The sequence below is a fragment of the Gobio gobio genome (genome assembly GCF_949357685.1).
Source record: "Gobio gobio genome assembly, chromosome: 21".
Taxonomy (NCBI): domain Eukaryota; kingdom Metazoa; phylum Chordata; class Actinopteri; order Cypriniformes; family Gobionidae; genus Gobio; species Gobio gobio.
Window position 1 is genome coordinate 3,305,766 of NC_137117.1, and position 12,040 is coordinate 3,317,805.

Consider the following 12,040-nt stretch of genomic DNA (forward strand, 5'->3'; position numbering starts at 1 on the left):
ACAGCGGCAGGAGCCGCATTGGCCAGTCCGACCGGGGCCACCCCCGGGACTCGGCGGACCTCTCGAAGAGGTCGATGAATGCCTCCGGATCATCCTCCGGGCCCATCTTCGAGAGGTGGATGGTAGCAGCCGAGTCGGTGGTAGACGGGGGGGTGACCGGAATCTCCCGGGCCATCCAGCTCCGGAACAGCTCGCGGTCTTCATGCTGGGCGAGGAGGAGGGCCTCGAAGCGTTTATCCTGGTCGGCCCTCACTGCCAGCAGGTCTTCGTGTGTTTGTTGGTGAAGACCGGCGAGCGATTGGACGAGGTCCGCAAGCGGCGTCTTTGGCGGGGTCTGCATGGCGGCGGCAAACTTCTCCCTTCCCGGGTTTCGGCACCAGTCAGGTTTTAAACCAAATCAAAAACAAATCAAAAACAAATATTCTGTTTTTATGTAATCTGTTTGAAAGCAGAGAGATATTAGTTGTTCCTGAGCGGCTCCTTATACACTAATGCAACCATGCCCACGAAGCACGCGTTCTATTGAGATTAAGGGACTACATCGTTTTGAGTAGTCAAAACTACATCGTTTTGAGACGCGTTTCATAATCCTGGAATAATTCTCCATGAAAAGCTGTTCATTTCTGAAAGCAACGGATTCCACCGCTGTGTGTAAGTAGGCTAAGTTTACTCTGTAAGCATCTGTGAATAATAAAAGCAAAAACCTGCGCGAGGACGCACTGAAGCTTTCTTTGTTTAAATTAGCTCAAAATTACTGTAAGTAATTACCTTTACAAACTATAGCCTACATCATTTAAAAGATCTAAGACTCAAGCTTCCATTTTGGACCTCTGTTTTATTCTCAAAGTTATATACGTAGTGACCGTAATTTGTAAATATGTGTCAGGAGTTATGAATATGAAAACCGAGTCGGTACCTTAGATTGTAATATGAGCGTCAGCTGATCTCATTCATAAAAAACTCCTATATGCTTGTCATGAAGACTCACGACAAAACAACATCCCTCAGGGCTTTTAGTTCAAAAGTGTGCAGATGAGGAGAAATACTGATAGATTCTCATATGTCTGTGTAAAATGTCTATACAGAGAAGTGTTATTTATTCAATCGCAGAAGTTATCATTATGAGCGCTGGATACTCTGATGTGCTGTGTTTTCAGTTCATATTGTAAATGTATATATTTTTATATTGTCTGATTTTTTGATCCAGCTAATTATGCGGGCTATTATGTTCGTTTGTCCTTTCAGGTGATCTCCAGCATTATTGTGTGTTTTGAGGCCTTAATTTAAAAAAACATTTCTCTCAAAAATACAAGCCTGTACATACATGTTGCTCACAAATTATGGTAGCCCAGTTTGTGCTGCCATTAATGTGTTTATAAGCAACTGAAAAAAAACCAAATGTCAGAGCATGTCAAAACTTCTAAAGGGCCCCAAAAGAGCTCAGACTCCAGAGGGATAAAATTATGTATAACACTTGCCTGAATGATACAAAACGACAGAGTTTTGAGTAGTCTCTTGGGCACTGATAAGAAGACCTAGCCTGTGCGAGCCATTAGGATATTCTGATAAATAATTTGACCATAAGAACCATCTTAAGTCATTTATTAAATCTTGGCTTACACCTTTCAGAAACACCCTCAGAACCACTCAAATCTTAGCATCTTAACACCCACAGCTAAGATGGTAATTATAACAGACACATTTCCATAGCAAGCTATGACAGAAACATCAAGCTGTGTGCTTTATCACTAGTTGACCCATTGAACCTTTAGCTTTGAACTCTTTAGGGTCATGCATTTGTCCCTCACCCTACTCTCAACAACAAGTGTGCCAAAATGTTGCAGATGCTCAGCCCATCCTCCCAGACGGGAGACTTAAAGGATTGACTGGCAATTGTGAGGAACATGGTTCCACCCAGGGCTACTGAAAGCCTACAGAACCAGAGCCAACGCAACGGGACAATGAGAGAAGAGGACTAACCATACATGACCCGAGCCAGAGTTGACAGCGAGACAGGTGATCAAGGGTATCACCTCCTTAGCTTCCACCTCATGGATCTGAAACAGAAGGTAAAAACAACCTAACATAGCAGATCACAGAGACCAGCAAGGAGCAGACACATGCTCACAGCCTCACCGACCAGCTAGAGACTGAGGCTCAAACCAGAAACAGAGACTTGAAATGGCTCAGGCGGCTGCTGAACCATGAGAGCAGCTGGACAGAGCAAGCACAGGACCTGTGCAGAACTGTCGCTAGGGCAACCGCCCAGGCACCAGACAAGACACGGGGCGAAGCTATGGAAGACTGCGCGCCCATCCTGCGCATGCCACCGGACGTCCCACAGCTGTCGACGACAAAGTCCTCCGTCAAACCTTCAAACCAAGTCACTACGACGTAACGTTAGTGACTAACGAATGGGGGTTTCGCTTAGAAGCCTATCATCTTCGAACACTTTAGAAAACGCCAATGGCGTGCCAATGCCATGGCCATGCGGAATTTGCATACGTAACTCCGCCTCACAGCGTGAGTATAAAAGGAATTACGTGGCAATATTGCATAATGTTTCTGCTTTCGGAGCCAAGACCTACCTACCTCTTCACTCCTCAACAAGCCTTCTGAGACTCTGTCAGCTTCTTCGAGACGAGCAGCTTTCCAGCCGGTGTTGGTGTGACGGCGCATTCCAGTGATCGCATACTTCTTGCCTGCTGATCTGCGTAGTGGTCTGCTAGACAGCTGGTGTGTGTTTCCCTGGGCGCTTCGGCATCGACTGCGAGGCTTCCTCTCACAAAAGAGCTTGCGCGTGGCACGTCCTTTTCAGGATGTCTCACCCGTACACTTCTGGGTGCGGTAGATTTCTCTCGCCTTCTGATGGGCACGAGCGCTGTGTGACGTGTTTGGGCTTTCAGCACGCTCAGGCAGTGCTCGTGGATGATTCATGTTCTCACTGTGGGAACATGGTCATCTCGGTGTTACGATCAAGACTCCGTGAGCTTCGTGGTGATGCCGGAGCGAGAGTCCCCTCTACCACACCCCAATCTGCGGTCTCCACCGGAGACTGCACTTTGGCTGGTGTCCAGGGTGATCTGAGGGTGATGGTGTGGAATAAAGCTCCGACGCTCATGCCTCGGCCCACACCCCCCTCTCATGCACCTGACCCGCCCCGCGTTCAGGCGTCTACATCGGGGCCGGCTCCTGCTGTCCCGACTGTGGCGTTTGGCGCTGGCGGAGGACGAAGAAATGTCTATCTCCGCATCACAAGGTGGGCTGGAGTCATCTGAGGATGATGATTCGGCTGTGCTGCCGCCTTCGGGTGTGCCGGCATTGCCCGAGTCAGACCCAGAATTGACAGCCATGCTCTCTCGGGCCGCCGCAGCGCTTGGGTTGGAGTGGAACCGGCGGGGCGGTCGAGAGCTTCGCCCAACAGTTCTCGGCCGCTCAGAAGCAGACTGAGGCCATAAAACACATACTGCTCCGGCGGTCAGCTGCTGCCTCCACCCCACCGCCCGCGCAGTTGCCTCAGCCTGCTCGCCGCCGAGGGCGCCCTCCCGCGGTTCCCTTAACCTCTGCGCCACCCAAGCAGCAGCCTCCATCCGGGCTGCGCAGAGGTAACTGCAGGAAGGCGTCTCAGTCCGCTCCAGCCCCGCAGCCCGCGAAGAAACGCCAGGCTAAGCGGCGCTCCTGACGCGGACAGCTCAGGGATGGGCAGTTCTTTCCGGGAGACGGCAGCAGGGCCGCTCCTTCCCCCGGTGGAGAATCTTTTGTTCCCCGGGTCAGCAGCACGCTAATGTGGTTAAAGAAAGAACTGACAATCCCATCCCTGAGCACCCAGAGACCGGTGATGACAGTGTGCGCCAGCCCCGGGTCCCGCCACTCTCTTGTCGCAAGCCTCCTCTCAGAGCAGACCCCAGTGGAACGCACGTCCTTCCCTGGTCTCCTCTGTCAGGACGCAGCCGTTAACCGTGCCCCCACACTGGAACGCCCAACAGCCTTCCCTGTCCGGGCCGGTAACGCTGCCTCGCTGCCCCACCCTGGGTACGTCTGTGCTCCGTATGACCCCGCTGGTGCAGTTTCTGGGAGCCTGGCTTCAGCTTCCGGGGCTGTCCCGCTGGGTCGCGCGGACCATCAGGCTCGGCTACGCGATTCAGTTCGCGCAGGATCCTCCCTGTTACAGGGGAGTCCACCATACCATGGTCGGGGCCAACGTCCCGTCATGCGTGCGGAGGTTGCCACCCTGTTGGCGAAGGGTGCGATCGGGCCTGTCCCTCCGGCGGAAATGAAGTCGGGGTTTTACAGCCCCTACTTCATTGTACCCAAGAAAACCTGTGGGTTACGACCAATCCTGGACCTTCGCATCTTTAACCGATCCCTTCACAGGCTTCCGTTCAAGATGTTGACTGCGAAACGCCTTTTCGAATGCGTTCGTCCACACGATTGGTTTGCAGCGATCGACTTAAAGGACGCCTACTTTCATGTCTCCATTCTTCCTCGACACAGACCGTTCCTACGGTTTGCTTTCGAAGGGCGGGCATATCAGTACGCGGTCTTCCCATTCGGGCTATCTCTGTCCCCTCGCGTCTTTACGAAGATTGCCGAGGCAGCCCTTGCGCCCCTACGGCAGCACGGGGTTCGCATCCTGAACTACCTCGATGACTGGCTTATACTGAGCCACTCTCGAGAGCAGGTTTGCGAACACAGAGATCGGGCCCAGCGCAGAGGATCTCTTTTCTCGGTATGGAGATCAACTCGGTCGCCATGTGCGCGCAGCTTTCAAGCGAGCGCGCGCAGTCTCTGCTGACTTGCCTCCGTCAAATCGAGAGCAAGAGTGTGGTTCCACTGAAACTATTTCAGAGGCTCCTGGGGCATATGGCATTTGCAGCCGCGGTAAAGCCGCTCAGATTGCTTCATATGAGACCGCTTCAGCATTGGCTTCGCGATCGAGTCCCGAGATGGGCATGGCAGTCTGGCACGCTCCGGGTTCAAGTGACTCGGGCCTGCCTACAGATGCTCACCATGTGGTCGAACCTCAGTTTTCTACGGGCCGGTGTGCCCTTAGAACGAGTTTCCAGGCATGTTGTTGTATCGACGGATGCCTCTGCCACGGGCTGGGGTGCCATGTGCAATGGACAAGCAGCCGCGGGCTCCTGGACAGGACCCCAGCGCCTTCTGCATGTCAATTGCCTCGAGTTGCTGGCAGTACGGTTCGCCCTGCACCGCTTCCGGGCATTGCTGAAGGGTCAACATGTGCTTATCCGGACAGACAACACGGCTGTAGTAGCGTACATCAACCACCAGGGTCTACGCTCCCGCCGTATGTCTCAACTCACTCGCCAAGAAGACCCCTGGAAATGCCCGATAGGGTCTGTGCTCTCGTTTCTCCAAGAGGGGTTGGAGCGAAGGCTGTCCCCCTCCACCCTCAAAGTTTATGTGGCCGCAATATCTGCCCACCACGATCTTTTGGAGAACAAAAAGGTAAGTCAGCACGACCTGATCATCAGGTTCCTGAGGGGGACGAGGAGACTGAATCCTCCTCGCTCTCCTCTCGTACCCTCTTGGGACCTCTCAGTAGTTCTAGATGCTCTGCAGAGGCCTCCCTTTGAGCCTTTGCAGTCAGGGGATCTCAAATATTTGTCAATGAAGACAGGGATCCTGACTGCTTTGGACTCCATCAAAGAGGGTCGGGGACCTGCAGGCATTTTCGGTTGACGAAGCGTGCCTGGAATTCGAGCCGGCTAACTCTCACGTGATCCTGAGACCCCGCCCTGGATATCTGCCCAAGGTTCCCACCACTCCGTTTAAAGACCAGGTGGTGAGAATCAACACTTCAGCTTATGATTCTTATTTAGTGGGGGTCATTTTTTAGGATTCTTTACCTAACTGAAGTCTCTGAGATCCTGACACCTTGCACTTCTGGAGACTCCAGGTAGGTTGCAGCTCTGGAAAATGGTGGCGCTGGAGACTAAAGGGTTCCTGATGGTTTCACCCTTAATTCTTCACCTTAATTCTTAATTATTTTGCGGTTAATAGGTGTCTTTTCTCCGCCACATGTTTTTGTCTGACCCTGCTGACCCAACGAGCATTTCACTGTCCAATGGTCACGCCTTAACTGCAATGTCTAGTATTGCATTAGTATTGCATCCTTCTCATGGGCATTTAATAATTTTTGACTTTTCAGTCTGAGTTAAATCTCTTTTTTGGCTCAATTTATCTGTAAAAGAAAACATAATTCTGCACACCTGAATATAAGGTGTTTTTCATTTCCAGCCTTCATGAACAATTATATATCACTTATACATTATTAAATACTAAATTAATAGTAGTTATTAGGATTACTGTGGTTTGGAATTGGTCAAATGTGCCTGGAAAAAAAATATGATCAGAAAATCAACGTGCCTAATAATTCTGCACTCCCTGTATAAAATGAAAGTATTTCACACAATTCAGGGTTGTGAACTGCATTTAATACTGTCCTAAAATGAACGCCCGCTTCAGCTCCAAGCCGACTCTGTATCCGTCGTCCAGCAACAGCGACGTGAGCGTTGAGATCATCATGGACAGGGCAGGATCTTGTTTCGGTGGAGACGCCAAACTCTCCATCGTCCTGAAGAACAAGAGCTCAAAGCAGCACACGGCCAGTCTGCTGTATGAGGAGCTGGTCATGAACTACACCGGAGCGATGAAAGACACCGTGAAGAAGGACCGGATTCCTGTCCACCTCAAACAACAAGAGAGTGAGTGAGTTTTACTATTAAACTGACTTTTCTCTGATAATTGTGGCCCAGAATGTCTTAGTTAGTAGTTGCACTTCTTAAAAATCCCTTGATGATGACGCCTGATTCAGAATCATTCCAAAAATGTTCAGTGGGGTTCAGGTCAGAGCATATAATGCGTTCGGTTACGTCATGTGTGAGAATCCATTGCGTTTAGTGTTGATGCTCAACCTGGTGAAACATCTAAAGGCGTCGTATTTGGATTCAGTTCATCATAAAGAAACTCTCCATCATTGATTGTGTTTGTGCTGTTTCAGCCTCTAGAGGACGCTGTGCTGGGGAAAGAGTTGACAGTCAAGATCCCGTTCCTGAACCCGCTGTCACAAGTGTTGAGGAACTTTTTGTTCCGTATAGAAGGATTGGGAATGCAGAGCGTCAGGAAGATCCCGTATGGGTAAGACTTTCAGTGTTTAACAGCAGTTTAATTTCAGCTGTGACGTGTTCATGCACTTTAGATTGGTTCAGAAACATCGATTGTACTGCATTAAATATGATATTTAAAGAGTGAACTGCTTCCAGAGAGTTGATATTGTCTTTCTGTCTGTCAGTGATGTGGAGAAGCTTGCGACGGTTACACTGATGGAGAAGTTTGTTCCCACCGTCTCCGGCTCTCAGAAGCTCCTGGCATCGATGGACTGCCGTCAGCTCACTCAGGTGCACGCATTCACTGATCTTGAGCTCAAACCAAAGTCAAAAACACTGTCATTGTGAAGCTTCTAATGCTCTCGCTTCTCTAGAAGAATATGCACTAGATTGAAGAGTCATCTACACTGAATGATAATTCATTACAGTCATATGAAACCAATTAAAGTCAACAGTAAAGTTCCTGCATGTTTTATTCATATCATGTCTGTTGTAATGTTTATGTGAGCAGATGGCATTTAGCCAATGTGTGTTTGTGTAATAATTAGCAAGCTGTTGTGTTTACAAGAAATATCAGTCCAAACTAGAATTGAACACTTGTCTTTATTCAGATGCTGCAGTTAAACAAAAAAAACACATTTCACAAGACATTCAATATTAACAGCTGGAGAGAAAAGAGAGAAAGGCTTCAGAAATTTCCTTACAAAAGAAAATGATAGAAACACTTTGGAAAGTTTTGGCATATTTTGTAGAAATTCAACATATATTAAATCATGTCAAATTTTATAGTAGATTTAAAAAGCATATGCAAAGTATTAATGGAAGACAAACATTTGAAATATATGTGTAACAAAACAGCACATCCATAGTTAATCCTTTCAGATTTCAAGGTTGTTTTCTTTTAACTGACAGGTGAGATGATCAGTGGGTTTGAGTTTTTACCTTCATCATTATCACCTGGGCTGAAATATGGATAGAGTTTCTCAGTGAAAGTCTGACCAGTGAAAGAGTAGATATGAGATCTGGAGCCCACGTCATAAAAAGAGACCAGACCCTCCTCATAATCCACAAACACACCCACCTTCTCAGGTTTCACTTTATAAGGGATTATATGCATTGGACTATCAATAACTGCATAATGATTCTCATCAATCAGACCTATAGTCCAGATTCCATCCTCAGGACTCGGGATAATATCCCCCTTCCTGTTAATGGATTCTCTGACCACTCCTAAAACCCACTCAGTCTTTCCCTTCACCTGCACCTCATAGTAAAGTCTTCCTGAACTGAATCCCTGCTTTGCCAGAACACAAGAACCCTCATCAAATCTCTTTGGGTTTTCTGGGATGTCCTGCTCAATGTCTCCATCACTGACTTGCTTTCCATCCTCAGACAGGATGAGATATGGATCTGCTGTATCAGGATCCAGAGTCACATCCACTGAGAGAGATCAGACATTATCAATCAACTTCAGAACAAACATGTTCAGATGTACAGTATATAATACAGATTATCAAGTGTATTGAAAAAAATGGTGTCAATCACACTGTACCTGCAAACTTCTGCACAAACTTCAACCCTGTGAACACAGATGACAATATAATGATGAATTACTTGTACGAATAATTTCAGGTTAACAGTGAGTTTCTCTCTATTGGCAGCATCAGTGGTGTGTAGTGAGTTCTGCTGATGTGTTAGTGTTTGTACACGGATAGTTATATCATGTTGCTTACATGTCTCTAAAGTAAGTTGAAGTAATAATGTTTTAACTGATTATGACGTGAGATAAAGTTTGGAAAGGACTTTACTGGGTTTAGTGAGTCTTGTTTATGCCAGTCTACTCCAAACATGGCCAGTTGAAGATATGTTATGGTTATTGTAAGTGCATACTAAGTGTCTGTCTGTCTAGTGTATTCATTGACATGCTGTTATAGTCTCGCGTGGTCTGGGAAGTTCGCGTTTGTTCTCGTTAGTAAACAAAGTTTCGGCGGGCGTGGCCAGCTTTATTCAATTACGACACCTAGAAGAGTGTGTATAAATTGAGTAGTACTCCGCGGCAGCCCTCGTGTGAAGACCGAAGAGTGTAAAGACATTCAACTCTACTCTGTGCGACTCCACTCGAGCAAGGACACCGACAAGGCACTTGAGTATAGCTTTCCTTCTACTTTGTCCACTTTTGTGTTTTCCTTGTTTTCATCTGTTTATTTTTCTGACCCGTGTTCACTATGTGCTTCCAAATCGCTACTATTACCACATACACCCGTAAATCACGCTCAGCACATTCTAGGCGCCGTAATCCTAATAATCTGCGTATTGTACCTATTTCCTCTGCTACATTAATGTCCATTCCAATTGGTCTCTGGAAATGCCAGTCTGCTGTAAACAAAGCAGACTTTATTCCATCTATTTCCACAAATTCACATCTCAGTCTCATGGCTCTAACTGAAACCTGGATCAAACCAGAAGACACTGCCACTCCTGCAGCTCTCTTAAATAATTTCACTTTTTCACACACCCCTCGCCCGATTGGGAGGGGTGGAGGTACTGGTTTGCTCATCTCAAATGATTGGAAATTCGAGCACATTCCATCTCTATCTGGCAACCGCTCATTTGAATCACACTTAATCACTATCACTCATCCTGCTAAAATCCATGTTGTAGTTATTTATCACCCTCCAGGTCAACTGGGTAACTTCTTGGAGGAACTGGATATTTTACTTTCTCACTTCCCTGAGGATGGCACTCCTCTGGTACTGCTTGGTGACTTCAACATCCACCTTGATAAACCCCAGGCTGCAGACTTCACCACTCATTTGACCTTAAGCGAGTATCTACTACAGCTACTCACAAATCAGGTAACCATCTGGACCTGATCTACACACGCTACTGCTCCACAGACAACACTTTAGTTACTCCACTGCACACCTCAGATCACTTTCTCATCACTCTTAACCTCCTACTGACACCTGACACAACACACACTAACACTCCTCCACAGATCACCTTTCGGCGTAATCTACACTCACTCTCTCCCTCTCGCCTATCCACTATGGTTTCATCCTCACTCCCTCCACCTGCTCAGTTCTCAGCACTAGACACTAACAGTGCTACTGACACTCTTTGCTCCACTCTAACATCTTGCTTAGACAACTTCTGTCCCCTTTCATCCAGGCCAGCCCGCACCACCCCCTCTGCCCCCTGGCTGTCTGATGTTCTCTGCGAACATCGCTCTGGACTCCGGGCGGCAAAGAGGAAGTGGCGCTGTATCAGTCTCTTCTCGTCTCTTTCTCTACTAATGTCTCCACTGCTAAAACTACATACTACCACAACAAAATCAACAACTGCTCTGACTCTCGTGCACTTTTCAAAACATTCTCTTCGCTCCTTTATCCCCCCCCCCCTCCTTCATCAACTCTTACTGCTGATGACTTTGCATCATTTTTCACAAACAAAACCTCCTCCATCAGCAGCCAATTCTCCACACCACAAACTGACACGCACATCTCAACAACCATCACACACACGCTCCCCTCCTTCTCTCTGCTCTCCGAAGCAGATGTCTCCAAACTCATCCTTTCCAGTCATCCCCACTACCTGTCCGCTTGACCCTATCCCCACCCACCTCCTTCAGGCCATTTCTTCTTCTGTTACTCCTGCACTCACTCACATTGTCAACACCTCTCTTCATACCGGGACTTTCCCCACAGCATTTAAGCAGGCTCGGGTAACCCCACTGCTTAAAAAACCCTCTCTGAACCCAGCACTTTTAGAAAACTACAGACTGGTATCCCTTCTGTCTTTCATTGCAAAGACACTTGAGCGAGTTGTGTTTAATCAGCTCTCTACGTTTCTTGAACAGAACAACCTCCTGGACATCAACCAATCCGGCTTCAAAAGCGGCCACTCAACTGAGACTACCCTGCTCTCGGTTACGGAGGCACTGAGACAGGCAAGAGCAGCTTCCAAATCCACAGTACTTATCTGGATTTGTCTGCTGCTTTTGACACAGTTAACCACCAGATCCTCCTGTCAACTCTCATGAAGATGGGCATCTCAGGAACTGCTCTCCAGTGGTTCAAGTCTTACCTCTCAGGTAGGTCCTTCAGGGTGTCATGGAGAGGTGAAGTGTCTAAGTCACATCATCTAGCTACTGGAGTTCCCCAGGGCTCAGTGCCTGGACCACTCCTCTTCTCCATCTACATGTCATCACTGGGATCTGTCATCCAGAAACATGGCTTTTCCTATCACTGCTATGCCGACGACACTCAACTCTACTTCTCATTTCAACCGGATGATCCATCGGTTGGTGTTCGTATCGCTGCCTGCCTAACAGACATTTCTGCCTGAATGAAGGAACATCACCTGCAACTCAACCTTGCAAAGACAGAACTGCTTGTGGTCTCAGCCAACCCAGCACTTCATCACAATCTCTCCATTCAGCTAGGATCATCAACCATAACTCCGTCCAGGACAGCCAGGAACCTTGGAGTTGTGATTGATGGTCAGCTAAAATTCACTGACCACATTACTGCAACAACCCGGTCCTGCAGATTTGTGTTATACAACATTAGGAAGATTAGACCCTTCCTATCAGAGCAGGCCACACAACTCCTGGTCCAAGCTCTTTTTCTCTCCAGACTGGAGTACTGTAATGCTCTTCTAGCGGGCCTTCCGGCATGCACTATCAAACCCTTGCAACTGATCCAGAATGCAGCGGCGAGGGTGGTATTTAACAAGCCGAAGAGAGCGCACGTCACGCCTCTCTTCATCAGTCTGCACTGGCTACCAATAGCCGCTCGCATCAAATTCAAGGCACTGGTGCTCACCTTCAAAGCAACCACTGGCTCTGCACCAATATACCTAAACTCCCTCGTTCAGACTTACACACCCACCAGGAGCTTACGTTCTGC

General features: G+C 48.0%; 1 protein-coding gene across 1 annotated transcript in view; it reads right to left on the reverse strand.

The window, feature by feature from the left end:
• Window positions 1-8,031: 8,031 nt before the first annotated feature.
• LOC307118007 (zinc finger protein RFP-like) overlaps window positions 8,032-12,040 on the reverse strand; it is a gene marked incomplete at both ends in the record, with an annotated part of 48,541 nt that continues 44,532 nt past the window's right edge. Inside the window, 2 exons of the mRNA XM_079803300.1 lie at window positions 8,032-8,570; window positions 8,683-8,709. Coding sequence (XP_079659426.1) covers window positions 8,032-8,570; window positions 8,683-8,709 — 566 coding nt within the window. The remainder of the gene's footprint in view (window positions 8,571-8,682; window positions 8,710-12,040) is intronic.